General features: G+C 41.4%; 6 protein-coding genes across 6 annotated transcripts; all 6 read right to left on the minus strand.

Annotated features, from left to right (window-relative positions):
• Positions 1-1,449: 1,449 nt before the first annotated feature.
• On the minus strand, positions 1,450-3,477 carry LOC108077657 (fatty acyl-CoA reductase wat-like). The gene is made up of 5 exons (XM_017171072.3): positions 3,364-3,477; positions 3,191-3,303; positions 2,622-3,132; positions 1,846-2,557; positions 1,450-1,785 (listed from the first exon to the last, which is right to left on the minus strand). The coding sequence occupies exons 1-5, from the start codon at positions 3,437-3,439 to the stop codon at positions 1,692-1,694; spliced, it is 1,506 nt and encodes a 501-aa protein (XP_017026561.1). The 5' UTR covers positions 3,440-3,477; the 3' UTR covers positions 1,450-1,691.
• Positions 3,478-4,505: 1,028 nt separating this feature from the next.
• On the minus strand, positions 4,506-7,470 carry LOC108077572 (fatty acyl-CoA reductase wat). The gene is made up of 6 exons (XM_017170966.3): positions 7,177-7,470; positions 6,399-6,613; positions 6,228-6,340; positions 5,659-6,169; positions 4,881-5,592; positions 4,506-4,822 (listed from the first exon to the last, which is right to left on the minus strand). Exons 2-6 carry the CDS (start codon positions 6,472-6,474, stop codon positions 4,726-4,728), a joined length of 1,509 nt encoding a protein of 502 aa, XP_017026455.2. The 5' UTR covers positions 6,475-6,613; positions 7,177-7,470; the 3' UTR covers positions 4,506-4,725.
• Positions 7,471-7,812: 342 nt separating this feature from the next.
• On the minus strand, positions 7,813-9,611 carry LOC121503257 (fatty acyl-CoA reductase wat-like). The gene is made up of 4 exons (XM_041777505.2): positions 9,478-9,611; positions 8,802-9,425; positions 8,042-8,750; positions 7,813-7,984 (listed from the first exon to the last, which is right to left on the minus strand). Exons 1-4 carry the CDS (start codon positions 9,551-9,553, stop codon positions 7,897-7,899), a joined length of 1,497 nt encoding a protein of 498 aa, XP_041633439.1. The 5' UTR covers positions 9,554-9,611; the 3' UTR covers positions 7,813-7,896.
• Positions 9,612-10,898: 1,287 nt separating this feature from the next.
• Positions 10,899-13,112, minus strand: LOC108077573 (fatty acyl-CoA reductase wat-like). The gene is made up of 6 exons (XM_017170967.2): positions 12,970-13,112; positions 12,681-12,916; positions 12,517-12,629; positions 11,955-12,465; positions 11,188-11,896; positions 10,899-11,130 (listed from the first exon to the last, which is right to left on the minus strand). The coding sequence occupies exons 2-6, from the start codon at positions 12,754-12,756 to the stop codon at positions 11,040-11,042; spliced, it is 1,500 nt and encodes a 499-aa protein (XP_017026456.1). The 5' UTR covers positions 12,757-12,916; positions 12,970-13,112; the 3' UTR covers positions 10,899-11,039.
• A 356-nt stretch (positions 13,113-13,468) lies between these two features.
• LOC108077574 (fatty acyl-CoA reductase wat-like) lies at positions 13,469-15,203 on the minus strand. Its single transcript, XM_017170968.1, has 5 exons — positions 15,093-15,203; positions 14,930-15,042; positions 14,365-14,875; positions 13,599-14,307; positions 13,469-13,541 (listed from the first exon to the last, which is right to left on the minus strand). Exons 1-5 carry the CDS (start codon positions 15,166-15,168, stop codon positions 13,469-13,471), a joined length of 1,482 nt encoding a protein of 493 aa, XP_017026457.1. The 5' UTR covers positions 15,169-15,203.
• A 361-nt stretch (positions 15,204-15,564) lies between these two features.
• Positions 15,565-17,562, minus strand: LOC108077800 (fatty acyl-CoA reductase wat-like). Its single transcript, XM_017171314.1, has 5 exons — positions 17,426-17,562; positions 17,214-17,326; positions 16,639-17,149; positions 15,874-16,579; positions 15,565-15,816 (listed from the first exon to the last, which is right to left on the minus strand). Exons 1-5 carry the CDS (start codon positions 17,499-17,501, stop codon positions 15,729-15,731), a joined length of 1,494 nt encoding a protein of 497 aa, XP_017026803.1. The 5' UTR covers positions 17,502-17,562; the 3' UTR covers positions 15,565-15,728.
• Positions 17,563-18,102: the final 540 nt, after the last annotated feature.

The following is an 18,102-nucleotide window of genomic DNA, read 5'->3' on the forward strand; positions in this document are numbered from 1 at the left end:
TTTTTATAATTATTCCTCATTTATTAACAATTAATTCTTTAATGTGTTAGGCTCAAGAATAATTTTTAATAATTTCAGCTTATTACATTAAACTTAACTTAACTACAAACATTAAACATGTTTGAAGTTATTGATAATAAGAATGATAAAGTGATAAATGATAAACGAAGTTAAAATAATTCAATAATTAAGTGTATTTGCAACAACCAACCACACCAACACCAAGTTTAATAAAATTAAGACTTATTTTATGATACAAAAATTAACTTCGATTGAGAGAAAGGATTCAACAGACATAGCTGGTTAGTTTCCTTTTAAATTATAATTCCAAAAATAGCAATTACACTTAACATGATACAGTAAACAAAGACAGACTAGTTGAATAGAAAACTTCTGTTCAATTGAATATAGCTTGTACATATTAGCTTAGTTGAGTGCAAAGCTAACACGGTCTGTACCAACAAACGAATTTTAGTCAATATTTGGAAACGTAAAATTGTAAAAATAAGCACATGTAGTTTTGAATTAGATGTATGAAACCTTTCCACTTCCCTCATGGGACTATAAATGGAAAGGTGCCAGATTCAGTCCACAGACAGTTCTTTATCTCTCCCCGTCGAACTTTAACCATGAGGCTTCTACTCGCACTGACTGTGGCCCTTTTGGCCATCTACTTGCTCCCAGTTGATTGTGCCTCTTCGGATTCAGACTCAAGTGCAGGAACTGCTACAGGCACTGGTACGGGAACTGGAACAGGCACGGGAACAACAACTTCCACGACAACAGTGGCTTCCACAACGACGACGACCACATCGACCCCAGTCACCCACAGGACTCTCCATCACCGCAGGCGGCGCATCAGTCGGAGGATCAATCGCAGACGCAACAAAAGACGCGATACCGAGGAGAGGAGGCGTCGCAGGGGTTAAGCTACAAAAGATTCACTGATCGAATCTTCAGATATAATAATTCATATTAGTTTTTATTTGTTCTTGATCTACCGAATAATAAGGCAAATATTTAATGGGGAAAAATTTTGTTTCTGTTAATAGAGTCTTAAAGATTTATGACCTATAACAATACAAATTTTCTACATTAAAGTCATTTTTAAAATCTTCTTAAAATTCTCTAAATGGAAATGTTAAGTCGATTCTAGTGATATATGTATTTTCTTAGGAGAAGCTCCCAAATCAGTAAAATTTAATACATATATGGGCTTTCTTATATGTCTGTATTTTTAATTATTTTCACTCGATTCATAAAGTGAAGTGAAATCAAAAAATGCTCGTGCGGTGGAAAAGTAAAAAATGGGTCAACAATTATTGGGTTGAATCTAAAATTACGCAAAGCTCTTGCATAATCAGAATGGGTTTACGGTGTGTGCAAATTGTAGTCTTATTCGCTTACATTGTTGATTTCTTGAATAAAATGTGGAGCAAGTGGCCAATTCGAATATGTGGCAATTTGGGGGAAGCGCATTTTATTAACTTCAGGTAATTCAATTATTTTATTCACTAGATAACCATTTACTTATATATGTATGTCTAATTGTACAATACATTTATATAAGCAGACACATTACTTGACCATAAAAAAATATCTAAATGTTTTTAATTTATTCCTATTCCTTTGGTAAAGAAAAACGGTCGAAAATATCCGCCTCGAGGTGTGATCTCTTCTTGTTATCCCTATTAGTATTTTATAATGAATTTGAGCAGAGACCATAATAGGAACACAGTAATCAACAGGAGCACTGTCATTAAGCCATAGTGTAATATCTTGAACCTATTGAAATAAGCCAAGATTAATAACGGGAAAACAAAAATATATTATTAGCACACTTACAGCTTTAGCAGTCGTCGTCCACTCTCAAATGATTCCTTGGTTGGAGGCTCTTTTCCCAAGTAAAGTCGCATGCCAAACAAGGCAGATTTGAAATATTCCTTCCAGTCGAGAGCCTCCATGTCGAAGTTGTACATTTCCCGATCTTCAATCGACATTAGAGACCTTAGTTTATCAGCGCTCTTTGTCTCGAATTTCCAACTGTTGAACAAAAAATGCTGAATAGCGTTCACATTGATGTGTATTTTTCTATAGAGATCCACCATTCGGGGCTTCTTTCCCGCCAAGCGTAGGATTAGATCGAACATATATCCGGGTAGTGTGTGGTAGAAGAAGGCGAGTAAGGTATACAGCCAAGGCTTGGAGACGCAGTTCAAAAATGGATACCAGATCATCTTATTTACTGCAAGCTCGTCCCTATGGCTCATTCCGAACTTAATGAAGTCCGTATGACTAAGCAAGTTTGAGGTACTCGGCGCCAGTGTGAATATGGGCGGTTGTTCCTTCGGGTCTCGTATAATGTCTCTTTTGCCGGTTTGCCAGATGCTGGCCAATGCCATATTGGCGCAGTAGTCCACTGGAACAAAACTGGTGGTACCCTTTTTGCTATGGCCGACCAAACGTATAACTCCGTGGCCTATTCCGTATATAAGTGTAATCGGTCCGTAGAGATTATCAATCCATCCGCTAACAGGCTCTTTGTGGCTGGCAATAACTTTAGATAAATTACAACAATTTAAAACTAACTTAAATTGTAAATGATACAAAGGAACACTCACTAATTGCCGGGCGAAAAACACTCAGGGGAAGGTCTCCCGCTTCTCTGAGGATCACATCCTCAGCCAGGGCCTTCGAGTACGTGTAGGTATTGGGGAAAGATCCTACGAGTACGGAGGATATACTGTCTATCATTTTGGCCCCCACTATCTCAGTCATGGCCAAAATTTTCTCCGAGTTGAGGTTTAAGAGTTCGGGATAGAACCTCTCTTCGATGTGAAACTCAGGGCAGTTTGAGAATGCCGACGAGATATGGAGAAAGGCCTGGAGGTGCTTCATTTCCTTAGCCAGTTGAAGCATCAGCTTAGTGGCTCGCGTGTTGATGGTGATAGCTATGTGAAGGGGCTCATTGAACCTCACCGTGGCAGCTCCATGGATGAAGATCTGCACCTCGGAGGCCAGGAGCTGGCGATCCTTAACGCTAATGCCTAAATCGTGCTCGAGACAATCGCCAGCGATGGTAAAGACTCGCTGAAGTGCCTGGGGCTTCGACTTGAGCAGGACTTCGAAGAGCTAAAGGGACATTAGCACTACATATATATCTCAATTAAAACTGTTATTTGTCTCTCACTGGATCCTTTTCCCAATTCTGAATTCGTGCCTGAATATCCTGATTTCGTTTGGGCCTAACCATGGCGTATATGCGTTTCACATCCGTAGCTCGCAAGAGCTTTTCAATAATCACTAGGGGCAGTAGAATTATGAATCCCAAGGGACTGAAATGGAATCTCACGGGACGCATACCTCTTCCCAAAAATCCGGTGGCGCCTGTTAGAAACACGACCTTGTCTTTGTAGAAATCCTGAATACCGCACTCCATTGTTGGGCCTAAAGCGTACGCCTCCGATGCTTGCGACTTGTAATGCTTTTCAATGAGAAATGAGTATAGCTTGGCCGTGCTGCTTATATATAAACATGCTGTGCCAGAAAGCTTGGGTCACCCGAACTGTGATCCAGTCAATTGTATGCAAACCTAAGCAAAGCTACCTTTGGAATAGCAGCGGAAGCGTGTACTAAATATACTTAAAAGGGAATTTTATTCCGGTTATGAAAGCTTAAAATTGCAGGGCTATGAAGATCTAATTAATTGGTATAAAGGAATAATAATCTAAAATATATATGTATATTTATATATATAAATATAGGTATATGTTGGACTAAAAGTTTGAACTATTTATATCTCAATATTTACATGAAGTGACAATAATTGGAACGGGATCAACTACATCCTAGACAGTCGTGACTTTCATTAAAAGCAGCAACCTAGTGGTTGCACCATTGATTGGACACAAGTCAGCGGTCCAACAATTTTGCAATATATTGAAAACCGCAAAGCAAATATTAAATCAAATAAAAAGATAATATAGAATTAAAGAAGAAAATTGGTCATACAAAAAAAGCTTATTGTGTACAACATTTCTTTATAATCTCTTATTAAAAAAATAATGCGCATTCCTTTTCCCAAAAGTAAAAAACGATTTTCTACTGTTTATCCTTAAATAGCGGTTTAAATTTGTTTATATGATTGCAATCGTGATGGAAAATTAAAGCTACTGAACTATTGGTCAACTAGCTCTGGAATCCGGATTGATTCTTAACTTATGCAAATCATAAAGCTAAGTGCTAAGTTTCTTATAAAGTTGAGTAGCGCGAGCTTACTTCGTGAGAAAATCGGATTTAGATATGAAGTGAAATCAAAAAATGCTCCGTGCGGTGGAAAAGTAAAGAATTGGGCCAACAAGTATTAGGTTGAGTCTAAAATTACGCGAAGCTCTTGCATAACCAGAATCGGTTTACGTTGTGTGCAAATTGTAGTCTTATTTGCTTACATTGTTGATTTCTTGAATAAAATGTGGAGCAAGTGGCCAATTAAAATATTTGGAAACTTGGGAGAATATCTTTTTATTAACTTCAGGTAATTCAATTATTTCTTTCACTACATAACCATGAATTTATGTATGTGTATCTTTACAATACATTAATCAAACAAAGTAAATAAAAACAAAAATAAAAAAAATCCAAATATTTTTAAATTATTCCTATTTATTTGATAAAGAAAAACGCTCATAAATAGCCGTCTAGAGCATTAATCCCCTCATTATATATCTAACCATATCTCATAATGATTTTCAGCAGCGACAACAATAGGAACCCAGTAATGAACAGGAGCACGGCCATGAAACTATAGTGTAATATCTTCAACCTATTCAAAAAGCCAAGATTAGTAAGGGGGAAACTGAAAAATGTTTAACACAACCTACCGCTTTAGCTGTCGTCGTCCACTCTCAAGGGATTCCTGGGTTGGAGGCTCTTTTACCAAGTAAAGTCGCATGCCAAACAAGGCAGACTTGAAATATACCTTCCAGTCGAGAGCCTCCATGTCGAAGTTGTACATTTCCCGATCTTCAATCGACATTAGAGACCTTAGTTTATCAGCGCTCTTTGTCTCGAATTTCCAACTGTTGAACAAAAAATGCTGAATAGCGGTCACATTAATGTGTATTTTTCTATAGAGATCCACCATTCGGGGCTTCTTTCCCACCAAGCGTAGGATCAGATCGAACATATATCCGGGTAGTGTGTGGTAGAAGAAGGCGAGTAAGGTATACAGCCAAGGCTTGTCGACGCAGGTCAAAAATGGATACCAGATCATCTTATTTATCGGAAACTCCTCCCGATGGCTCATTCCGAGCTTAACGAAGTCCGTATGTTTAAGCAAGTTTGAGATACTCGGCGCCAGTGTGAATATGGGCGGTTGTTCCTTCGGGTGTCGTGCAGTGCCCTTTTTGGCGGTTTGCCAGATGCTGGCCAATGCCATATTGGCGCAGTAGTCCACAGGCACAAAACTGGTGACACCCTTCTTGTCAAAGCCAACCAGTCGTATAACTCCATGGGCTATTCCGTACATAAGGGTAATCGGTCCATAGAGATTATCCATCCATCCGAAAACAGGTTCCTTGTGGCTGGCAATAACTTAATATAAAGGACAATAATTCAAGTGTTTAAACTCACAACGAAACTTGTTAAAGGCACACTTACTAATTGCCGGGCGAAAAACACTCAGGGGAAGGTCTCCCGCTTCTCTGAGGATCACATCCTCAGCCAGGGCCTTCGAGTACGTGTAGGTATTGGGGAAAGGTCCAACGAGTACGGAAGACATACTGTTCATCATTTTGGCTCCCACTATCTCAGTCATGGCCAAAATTTTCTCCGAATTGAGGTTTAAGAGTTCGGGATAGAACCTCTCTTCGATGTGAAACTCAGGGCAGTTGGAGAAGGCCGAGGAGATATGGAGAAAGGCCTGGAGGTGCTTCATTTCCTTAGCCAGTTGAAGCATCAGCTTAGTGGCTCGCGTGTTGATGGTGATAGCTATGTGAAGGGGCTCATTGAACCTCACCGTGGCAGCTCCATGGATGAAGATCTGCACCTCGGAGGCCAGGAGCTGGCGATCCTTAACGCTAATGCCTAAATCGTGCTCGAGACAATCGCCAGCGATGGTAAAGACTCGCTGAAGTGCCTGGGGCTTCGACTTGAGCAGGACTTCGAAGAGCTAAAGGGACATTAGCACTACATATATATCTCAATTAAAACTGTTATTTGTCTCTCACTGGATCCTTTTGCCAATTCTGAAATCGTGTCTGAATATCCTGGTTTCGTTTGGGCCTAACCATGGCGTATATACGTTTCACATCCGTAGCTCGCAAGAGCTTTTCAATAATCACTAGAGGCAGTAGAACAATGAATCCCAAGGGATTTAAATGGAATCTCACGGGACGCACCTCTTCCCAAAAATCCGGTGGCTCCCGTTAGATACACGACCTTGTCTTTGTAGAAATCCTGAATACCGCACTCCATTGTTGGGCCTAAAGCGTACGCCTCCGATGCTTGCGACTTGTAATGCTTTTCAATGAGAAATAAGTATAGCTTGGCCGTGCTGCTTATATATAAACATTCTGTGCCACCCGAACTGTGATCCGGTCAATTATATGCAAGCCTAAGCGAAGCAACCTTTGGAATACTATTAAATCAACTTAAAACGGAACCCTATTCCGGTTATGAAAGCCTAAAAATGAAGGGCTTTGACGATCTAATTAATTGGTATATATATTGGAATACAAATAAATAAAGGTATTTATTGGAATTATTTATTGGTATTTATTAATTAAGTTTGAGGTACTTATATTACGTTATATAATAGTCATTGCAAAGTAAAATTTAATTAATAATTTAAATGGTTTCGTGAGTAATCTTCTGAAATTACTATTAAATCGATCGACTTACCCTTAATTCATAATTTTATGAATATTCATTAAATATTTAACTATGCATGGGTAAATAAATTATATTTATAAAAGCACCAACCTAGAGGTTACGCTATTGATTGGACACCACTCAGTGGTTCAATAATTCGGAATATATTAAAAACAGTAAAGCAAATGTTAAATGAAATATATAAAGCAATCGTAGAATTAAAGAGAAAAATTGCTTATTGTGTGCGCCTTTTTTTAAATCTCTTTATCAAAATATAATGTGATTTTCTTATATCTAAATATTTACCCTTTTCCAGAGGTGCAGCGCCAAACGAACTTCCTTCTATCTATCCTTAAATATCAGTTTAATTTTGTGTATATGATTGCTTACTCTAAGCCGTAGTTCTAAAAGTGAACTGAAGACATTTAATATTTTGCGCGATGGAAAATTAAAGCTACTGACCCATTGGTCAACAAGTCTGAACTTATGGAAATCGTAAAGCTAAGTAGCTAAGTATCTCATAAAGCTGAGTAGCACGAGCTTACTTCGTGTGCTAATCGGATTTAGATCTGCATACATACACACATTTTTTATTTCCTAATTAAAATATGGATCAACATTTGATCAATCTGAGATACTACTTTTGGTCATATTTTAGACAAAAGAATCATTTAAAATATTTTTTAAATAAATTATATTTAATTCCATATTAAATACAATCCAGAAATGAAATTGAAAAGAGATAACAAGGGTTTGATTAGTAGGTAACTGATTCACAGATATTCCAAAATCGTGGTTCTGTCAATAACACCAAAGCTTTCTGTATTGCTCAGTTCATGTAAAATACCTATTTTAGAATTATACACAATGCGTGCTGCCCAAAAGAAGACTACTTAATTTGAGTCGGTAACTGTTCCCTCGCATCTTTGAATACTCAGATAATTTTAGCGTGTAGTAAATAACTGAATATATATTTAACCTAAGAAAACACAAGGGAATTATAGTCACACATCTGTCTCCGCGAACTCAAATGAAAAGCTTGGCCAATCTCCAAATGCCGTATCCAGCGCCAGTGGCCAAAGAGATCGAAAGGACACAGTGCAGGACCTTAAGACTACAAAGGAAGATGGTAGTAATGAGGGTAAACGCATAATCTAATACTAAGCCTTACATATTCTTAAGCCTCAGAGCCTTGCTTATGGACTCCTGGGTGTTTGGGTCCTTGGCAATATATAGTCGCATGCCAGCTATGCAACATCTTAGGTAGTCGGTCCAGTCCAAAGGAACCATGTCAAAGTCGTACATGCTGCGATCCTTCTTAGACATCGCCTCTAACAGCCGTTGGGTATTCGACATGCCAAAGTGAAAGGTGGTATTGGAGAACAGTCGTAAGACGTTTATATTCTTGTGTATTTTTTGATACGTTTTCACCAGAATGGGCTTTCGGCCCGAGAGACGCAGCAGCATATCGAGGAAGTAGCCGGGAATAGTGTGGTAAAAGAATGCAGCCAGCGAAAAGAGAAAGGGGGGAATCAAGAGGACATACGGGTACCAGAGCATCTTAGTCAGAGGGGTACGGTCTCGATTCATAACCAACAAGTCGATAAATGACTTCTGAGTTATCTCATTATTTTCGCTGGGAGCAAATTGATAAATTGGAGGTTTTTCTGGCTTACCACCTTGGCTAGCATCTACTCCCGTCTTCCAGGCACAGGTCAGTGCCAAATTGCTGCAATATTCTGCCGGAACTACGCTGAGCATAACATTAGGATCTGACATGACGACCCGCACAACACCGCGAGCTCCCCCATAAGCCAGGGCCATCGGTCCGTACAGATTGTCCGTCCATCCAACGACGGGGTCCTTGTAGGTAGACATAACTGAGAGCAGCTAATTAACAGCGTCATCGTATCCTTTTTTTATTTACTTACTGATCGCCGGACGGAACACGCACATGGGCAGGTCACCGGCCTCCCTCAGGATCACATCCTCCGCCAGAGCTTTGGTGTAGGTGTAAGTGTTTGGAAAGGATCCTATCAACGATGTCGTCATGCTGTCTATCGTCTTATTACTCAAGAGCTCGCCTAAGGCCAATATCTTGTCCGAACTATCCTTCAGATGCTCCGGATAAAACCTCTCATTGATTTCAGTCACCACGCAGTTGGAGTAAGCGGTCGAGATATGGACGTAGGACACCAGTTTGGTCATCTGTTTGGCCAGCTGAAGCATTAGTCGGGTGGCGCGCACGTTGACAACCAAGGCAAGGTGCAGGGCCTCGTCGAAGCGCACGGTGGCTGCTCCATGGATAACCACTTGCACCTCGGAGACCAGCAACTTCCGGTCCGAGTCACTTATGCCCAGATCCGGGTCAAGGCAATCGCCAGCGATTGGATGGATTCGGTGCAAGGCCTCCGGCTTGGCCTTTAAGAGCTCCCCGAAAATCGGGTCCTTCTCCCAGGCTGAAATACGATCTCCAATGGACACTCCGCGTTTGGGTCTCAGGAGCGAGTAAATGCATTTCACCTCGGTTGTCCTCAGGAGTTTCTCAGTCAACACTGAAAGCCATAATCCAGTAACTAGCAGAAATGTTTTACAAATTCGGGATACCTTTTCCTAAAAATCCAGAGCCACCAGTAAGGAAAACTGTTTTATTGCTGAAGAATTCTTGTATTCCAGTATCCATGTTGCTTATGTGTTTTTCCTTGGGTGCTGCCCACGCCAATCGCACAGAATAGACTGAAAAGCAATTCTAAACTGTCGGTGCTCTTTATTTAAAATTCTACTTAGTAGGAAAAGCAAAGGCAAAATTACATAATTTCGGCGCGTGCATGGATTAGAGGTGAGTTTTCTGCACTTCATTTGGACGACTCAATGAATTAACATGAAGAACTTGATTGGTTTTTCAATAGATGGCTGTTTAAGTGCATTTTAGTCAAGGGAATTTTTTGTCAAATGATTTGAAAGTTTACTGTTCAATGTTTTTTTTTCTATTTTTTATAGAAGAATGTTCTTGATCGAGGTCCCATCGCTAAGAGAACGTAACATTTAATTAGATTATAATAAAACCTAAAGTCGAGGAATTAGGTAATTAGTTTACGTATACGGAAATACATACGGAATACATTTCAAAGCTTTTTAGAATTTTTGAATATAGCAATGTAATGCCAAGTGAATTATAATCTGTGAATTATAATCAAATGGGTTTTGAGTAAACAAATTAGTCAAAATGTATGTATTAAAATAAAATTGGAATATACTTACATACTATATTCTCATTCTAGGTTAAAAAATAACTACAACAGCATATAATAAATCAAAAAATATAGGGTAAGGTGGGGTAAAGCCGACAGTGTGGGTAAACCCGACCTCCCTCTGTTTTCGAAAATCGGAAACACTACGCAAACTAATATTAGTGTTGTCGTGTAGAGCATCGAAAACAATGAAAATGGTGGTATGACACCATTTTATTAGTCAATATTGAGATGGTCAAACGACAACAAGTTTGTTTTGACAACTTTAAGTTTCATTTTTGTGCATAATTAACTGCAGGATATTTCTTTTTGTCAAAGTTATCGCATGAAAAGGTAAGTGGATTTAGATTCTTTGAATAAAGTCCTACAAAGTGCATATAAGTTTGGTTCATTTTTTTTCATAATTTCTTTTTTAATTGCGTTTTTATGAAAAATTACGTGGTGGGGCAAATCCGACCTCTAAATAGTGGGGTAAATCCTGCCGCAAAAAAAGCCAAAAAAACAACAATCACACCAAAACCATTAACATTGCAGCCAACCAGACGTTCAACTCGAACCAAAAAACGCCAGCAAGCTATTTGAGCAGCGAATCAGATGATACTGATTAATTATTTTGCTATTTTCATTTTTTTAATTCTATTATCTTTTATTATCATTATATAACATAACATTGATTGATTTATCATTGCAAAACCTATATTTAGGTTATATCTGTTCTAAATCAACCAAAAACATAGGCGGTCGGGTTTACCCCATCATTTTTGAACATAGCAAAAATGAACTTTTTCGTATTTTTTTATAGCCAAAACCATTTACTAGGTCGGCTTTTCCCCACCTTACCCTATATTTATTCATATATTTTCATATTTTCAAAAAATCCAGTTCAGTAAATAACAGAGTTTCTACCCCTCCGGAAACTTAACCAATAAAAAGCTTCGCGAGAATCCACATTCCGTAAGCAACTGCCGAGCCCAAAAACATCACAGATACATAGTGAAGAACCTTAAGCCTGAAAGACAAATACCTAGATCAGCAAGCCGAAATCAAATAAAATTATAGATCTCACCGATTCTTGAGCTTCAGGGCTTTGGCAATGGACTCAGCGCTATTTGTGTCCTTGGCAATATACTTTCGCAAGCCATGTATGGCACATCTGAGATAGTCGTTCCAGTCCAGATCGGCCATATCAAAGTTGTAAAAGCTGCGATCGTACTTGGACATCGCCTCCAACAGGCTTTGGGTGTTTGCTGTGCCAAAGTTAAAGGAGGTGCATGCGAATGGACGCAGGAAGGCGAAGTTTTTGTGTATTTTTGGGTACAGCTTTGTCAGGATGGGCTTGCGGCCCATGAGGAAAAGTAGTGCATCGAAGAAGTATCCCGGAAGGGTGTGGTAAAAAAAGGCGGCCAACGGGAAAAAGGGGGGAGAAATACACAGGAGAAATGGGTACCAAATCATCTTTGTTATCGGGGTCAGATCGCGATGTATGAGTGTTTTGGAGATATAGGTACCAAAGCTTATCGTATTTTTCTCGCTGGGAGCCAAAGTGTAAATAGGAGAATTTTCAGCATCACCTTGCTTGACAGGATTTTGTCCTGTTTTCCACGCACAGGCCAGGGTCACGTTACCACAATAATCGGCAGGAACCATGCCGATCTTGGCTTTAGATTCCACCATCACGGCACGCACCACTCCGCGAGCAGCGCCGAATACAATTGCCATGGGCCCGAAGAGATTATCCATCCAGCCAATTACGGGGTCCTTGTAGGTGGGCATAACTGAAATAGGCAATTTCCAGTTTCACAGTTCAGGGTATCCTCAATAACGAAAACTTACTGATCGCTGGTCGGAAGATGCACAGGGGCAGGTCACCCGCCTCCCTCCGGATGAAGTCCTCCGACAATGCTTTAGTGTAGGCGTATGTGTTCGGGAAGGATCCAATCAAGTAAGATGTCAGACTGTCCATTCTCTCATTACCTAAAATATTGCTTATTGCCAGGATCTTATCTGAACTGTAGCTCAGGTTCTCTGGATAGAACCTCTCATCGATTTCAGTCACCACACAATTGGAGTAAGCGGTTGAGATATGGACGTAGGACACCAGTTGGGTCATCTGCTTGGCCAGCTGCAACATCAGCCGGGTGGCGCGCACGTTGATGGCCAGGGCGAAGTGCAAAGGCTCGTCGAAGCGCACGGTGGCTGCTCCATGGATAACCACTTGCACCTCGGAGACCAGCAGCTTCCGGTCCGAGTCACTTATGCCTAGATCAGGGTCCGAACAATCGCCTGCAATGGGATAGATTCGGTGCAGCGCCTCCGGCTTGGCCTTCAAGAGCACCTTAAAAATCTAAAGGGCTGCAGGTGAGATTCAGCCACGTTCTTGGGGCTAAAAACTTACTGGTTCCTTCTCCAAGGATAAGATGCGTTCTTCAATGGACACACCGCGCTTTGGCCGGATGAGCGAATAGATTCGTTTCACCTCGGTTGTCCGTAGGAGTTTCTCGGTAACCACTGAAAGGCATGATCATGAGCTCTTAAAAATTTTAAAATATTCCTAAATACCTTTTCCTAAATATCCCGAGCCACCCGTTAGGAAAATGGTTTTATTTTTAAAGAATTCCTGAATTCCAGAATCCATGTTGCTCAAAAGCGGACTGCACCAATTAGACTGGAAATTCGTTTAAAAGTATCAGCGCTATATATTTTAAATTGTAGAAGCAGCACCTTGTATAGGTCGAGGTCTGCATTCTAGCAAGGGTATGACTTCGAAATGGGATTATCCGCTACCTGTCAGGAGCCTGAAAATATAATATATTTTATATAATTTTCTAAATTAGAAAAGTTTACATACGCAATATAAAAGTCTATAGGATAAAATTGGCAAGGATTTTTGGTTACAAGGTTATAATAACAGACCTCTCCGACCTATAAATAATGTATACAGTTGATCAACATTACTGTCGGATCGATTTAATCGGCTTCTTGACTCCTATGTATTCTTAATTTTAGTAATTTAGTAATAAGATATATGTATGTTGGATAGACTTGTTGGATTTTGAATATTTTCGTAACTTATTTTGAAAGTTTCGGAGAGACTTGGAAAGATTTTCACTAAATGCCATTTGGAGACTTCATTTTGAATTCAATGCGAACAGTTTAGGGTGCCGGGTATCTCACAGTCGAGCTCACTCCTGAATTTGAAGTGGTACGTGTTAGAAAGCTGTCGAGCTCGAGATTTAAATCGAAGCTTGATTATGCACACAGACGGGACGTAAGCATTGCATTGCATTTATTTAATTCATTTAAAGCTGATTTATATAATATTTTGTGAATTTGTAATACGAATACATTTAAAGAGGAACCAAGCCGTACATGGCTACTGAGACCAACGTGACCGTGAAACCATAGTGAAGGATCTTAAGGCTGGAAAGAAGGAACATTGATCATCAAGCAGATCGAATAACAAAGAATGGAACCTACCGCTTCATGAGCTTTACAGCCTTGGCAACGGACTCCTCGGTGGGCGGCTCCTTGCCCATATACTCTCGCAAGCCATCCGTGGCACCATAAAAATACTCGACCCAGTCCAGACGGTCCATGTCAAAGTCGTAGATGCTTCGATCCCGCTTGGAGATTGCATGCAGCAGTCCCGTAGTGTTTTCCATGCCAAAATTAAAGGTGGTCCGTGTGAATGGGCCTAGGATGGCAATATTCTTGTGTATTTTTCGGTACAGCTTTGTCAGGAAGGGCTTGCGGCCCATAAGGAGAAGTAGTGCATCGAAGAAGTATCCCGGAAGAGTGTGATAAAAGAAGGCAGCCAACGGAAAGAGGAAGGGGGGAATGCAGAGGATAAAAGGATACCACAGCATCTTGGTTAGCGGAATTCGACTGCAATGAGCGTATATTGAGTGGACGAAAGTACCGATGCTCATCTGGTTTTCCTTGCTGGAAGCCAACGTGTAAATAGGAGGCTCTCCTGCCTCGGCTAGTTCTCGAGAATTTCCTCCAGCGTGCCAGGCACAGGCCAGGACTGCGTTACCACAAAAGTCAGCCGGCACCATACTGATGATGACTTTGGGATCTACCATGACGACCCGCACTACACCGCGAGCTGTGCCAAAGATAAGGGTCTGGGGTCCATATAAATTCTCCGTCCATCCAACGACGGGGTCCTTGTAGGTAGGCATAACTAAGGATAAGTTAGTTGCAGCGCCAGATTCTGGGGTATCCTAATTTATTAACTTACTGATCGCCGGTCGGAAGACGCACAGGGGCAGGTCACCAGCCTCCCTCCGGATCACATCCTCCGCCAGGGCCTTGATGTAAGTGTAAGTGTTTGGAAAGGATCCTATCAACGATGTCGTCATGCTATCTATCGTCTCACTACTCAAGAGCTCGCCTAAGGCCAATATCTTGTCCGAATTATCCTTCAGATGCTCCGGATAAAACCTCTCATTGATTTCAGTCACTACGCAGTTGGAGTAAGCGGTCGAAACATGGACGAAGGACACTAACTGTGTCATCTGCTTGGCCAGCTGCAGCATCAACCGGGTGGCTCGCACGTTGATGGCCAGGGACAAGTGCAGCGCCTCGTCAAAGCGCACGGTGGCTGCTCCATGGATAACTACTTGCACCTCGGAGACCAGCAGCTTCCGGTCCGACTCACTTATGCCCAAATCCGGTTCCAGGCAATCGCCGGCGATGGGAAAAATTCGCTTCAGGGCCTGGGGCTTGGCCTTTAGGAGCACCTTGAAAATCTAAGGAGTTTCGGGTTGTAACTGACCATGGAGCTGAGAATATTAAGGACTCACCGGTTCCGTCTCCCAAACTGAGGTGCGTTCTTCAATGGACACACCACGCTTTGGCCGGATAAGTGAGTATATTCGTTTCACATCGGTTGTCCTCAGGAGATTTTCGGTAACCACTGAAAGGCATGATCATAAGCTCTTGAAATTTTTAAATTATTCAGAATACCTTTTCCTAAATATCCTGAGCCTCCCGTTAGGAAAATGGTTTTATTTTTAAAGAATTCCTGAATTCCAGAATCCATGTTGCTTAGAACCGAGAGACACGGTATTTCGCGAGTCGATGAACTAATGAGAACGGAAAGTCTTTCGAAATGCCAGTTCTATTTATGTTGTGGTCAACAGCTTACACTTCACAAAGAGCAAAGACCCGGCCTACGGTAGATTTAAATTTATTCTGCGAGAAATTAAATACTCTGAACAATTTACATATATTACTGCATTGTTAACCCTTTAGTGCCATATAGCAGACTTTACATGCCGCAATAAACATGTAAGCAGTCGGGTTCACTATGCATTAAAACCATTTAAAACTCAAAGTCTTTCGGTTCGGATGCATTTAAATGAGAAAGTTATTGTGATAATATAGATTAGAGTATGTGCGTATTTATTGTAATAAAATAAATATTGCGAAGTTAAGATATATTTCGTTATCTCTTTTTATTATAGTTTTTAAAGCGGATAAACCTAAAGTCGCGATATCAGCACGGCAGCATTGATCTTTTGACATTGTTTTCAACTCAAACAAAAATATATTCCTATCTATATATTCATTTACATGCATTGATAAATATTTGCTTCTAAATTACAGTACGAGTTTTAGCAAAAACCACACAGCAGCTGCGGCCACAGAGCACAGGCAGAACTGCAGGATATGATGGAACAGCTTCAGCCTGTAAGGAAGATTAACTTATTAAAGGAAAATAAATAAGTGAAAAGTAAGAATCTACCGCTTGATCACTTTCAGGCCTTTGGCAATGGACTCGGGAGTCAGTGGGTCCTTGCCCAGAAATACTCGCATGCCTCCGAGGGCGCTTTGGAAGTACTCCTTCCAGTCCAGGCTGGCCATGTCGAAGTAGAACAACTTCCGATCCGCCGCCGACATTTGATTCATCAAACGATCTGTGTTGTTCGTTGCAAACTCCCAGCTCTTGCACGAGAAGGGCCCCAGAATGATGAGGGTGCTGTGTACCTTCTGGTAGATTTTCACCAGTCGCGGCTTTCGACCCTGAAGCCACAAGGCCAGATCGAAGAAGTAGGCGGGCAGGGTGTGGTAGAAAAAGGCGGCCAGGGGGTACAGCCACAGGGTCGTCATGCAGTGGAGAAAGGGGTACCAGAGCATCTTGGTCAGTGGGCACCTCATGCGCCCGTCTAGAGCGTGGTTGATAAACTCGCCATGCGTGAGCTTGTTACCCTCGCTGGGCGCCAACTGGTAGATGGAAGGTGGCTCCTTCTCCTTACGCTCGACATTGGTGGTGCGCCAGGCGCAGGCCAAAGCTAGGTTGGCACAATAGTCCACTGGCACCAGGCTGGCTTGGGCCTTGACGTCTATGGTGGCGATTCGCAGCACTCCACGCGCCACTCCAAACAGAATGGCCATGGGTCCGTACATGTTGTCAATCCAGCCGCTGGTGGGCTCCTTATGGGCCGCAATAACTATGATGGATAAACTTTTTGTTTTGGGATATTCATTCTTAAGGATGCAGTTGACTTACTGACGGCAGGCCGAAAAACACAAAGAGGCAGGCCACCCGCTTCCCGCAGGATTACGTCCTCGGCCAGGGCCTTGGTGTAGGTGTAGGTATTGGGAAAGGATCCAAGTAGCGCAGGCTCCATGCTGTCCAGCAGCTCGTCACTTACCAGGTCACTCAATTCTAGAACCTGCTGGGAGCTGCAGTTGAGGAGCTCGGAGTAGAACTTCTCCTTGATGTCCTGAATGACGCAATTGGAGAAGGCTGTGGAGATGTGGACAAAGGCCTCCAGTAGTGTCATTTCCTTGGCCAATTGGAGCATCAGTCTTGTGCCTCTGGTGTTGATGGCGAGGGCAGTGTGAAGCGGTTCGTTAAACCTTACAGTGGCAGCTCCATGGATGACAAATTGCACCTCGGTGGTCAGGAGTCTTCGATCCTGCTCACTCAGCCCGAGATCAGGCGCCAAGCAATCTCCAGCTATGGGACAAATTCGCTGAAAGGCCTCCGGCCTCTCTCTGATCAAGAGGTCAAAGACCTTTATCCAAGACGAGACTCGGGGTGTGAGATGTACTCTGCGATTTTGCAAACCTTTTACTTACCGGTTCCCTCGACCATGTGGTGATCCGCTCATCGATCTTCACTCCACGCTTCGGCCTGACCAATAAGTATACACGTCTCACTTCAGTGGTTCGCAACAGTTTTTCAATGACAACTTAAATGCAGAACAAAGTGAACTCAACTTAATTTTTGCTGCTTAAATTTACGCCGCACTTTGAGCTTTACATTTCGGGTATATATGCAGGTCAAATACCTTTTCCCAAAAATCCGGTGGCGCCCGTTACGAAAACCGTTTTGCCCCTGAAACACTTTTGAATATCGGTATCCATGGCATGCGTTTAATTCGTTGCAGGAACTTGTAAGTGGCGGAAAACAGTACATGTAAGGGAAAACGTCAGTTTCAATGTGAAGCCCCTTCAAGGGGCTCCGCTTATTTATACAAAAATTGGATTCATTCGTACAGTGAACTACGCCGCCAGGGGTGGAGGAGTTCAATCTATATTCAATTGCATTTCAAAGATACGTTACGTCAAAGGGTTGCCGTCGCGTCGCCCTTGGCCATATCGATGCAGGTAATATTGTGTTCATAGCTTATTACAAGGAAGTTTTCTTTTTTAGTGCACCCCTAATAGATACATTTCCTTATGAAGTGAATATACAGGGGATTTGTTAACCAAATGCTTCTTGGAGAGCGTCGAAGTTCAGACTTAAATTAAGTTGTACTAGTACACAGTGTGTCTGAGAACCACTTGTGTGTAATATATAATTTCTGGTTGATGTACTGGTACAATTAGTTGGGCGGTATGAATAAATTGGCTGACCTCGGGCTATTACTATATTATTGAGCACTTCATATACCATATCTGTTTTTTACAAAGTAATACACATATAAAATGGACTTTTTATATTATTTTACTTTTATTTAGGTAT

Source organism: Drosophila kikkawai, chromosome 3R, assembly GCF_030179895.1.
Source record: "Drosophila kikkawai strain 14028-0561.14 chromosome 3R, DkikHiC1v2, whole genome shotgun sequence".
NCBI lineage: Eukaryota > Metazoa > Arthropoda > Insecta > Diptera > Drosophilidae > Drosophila > Drosophila kikkawai.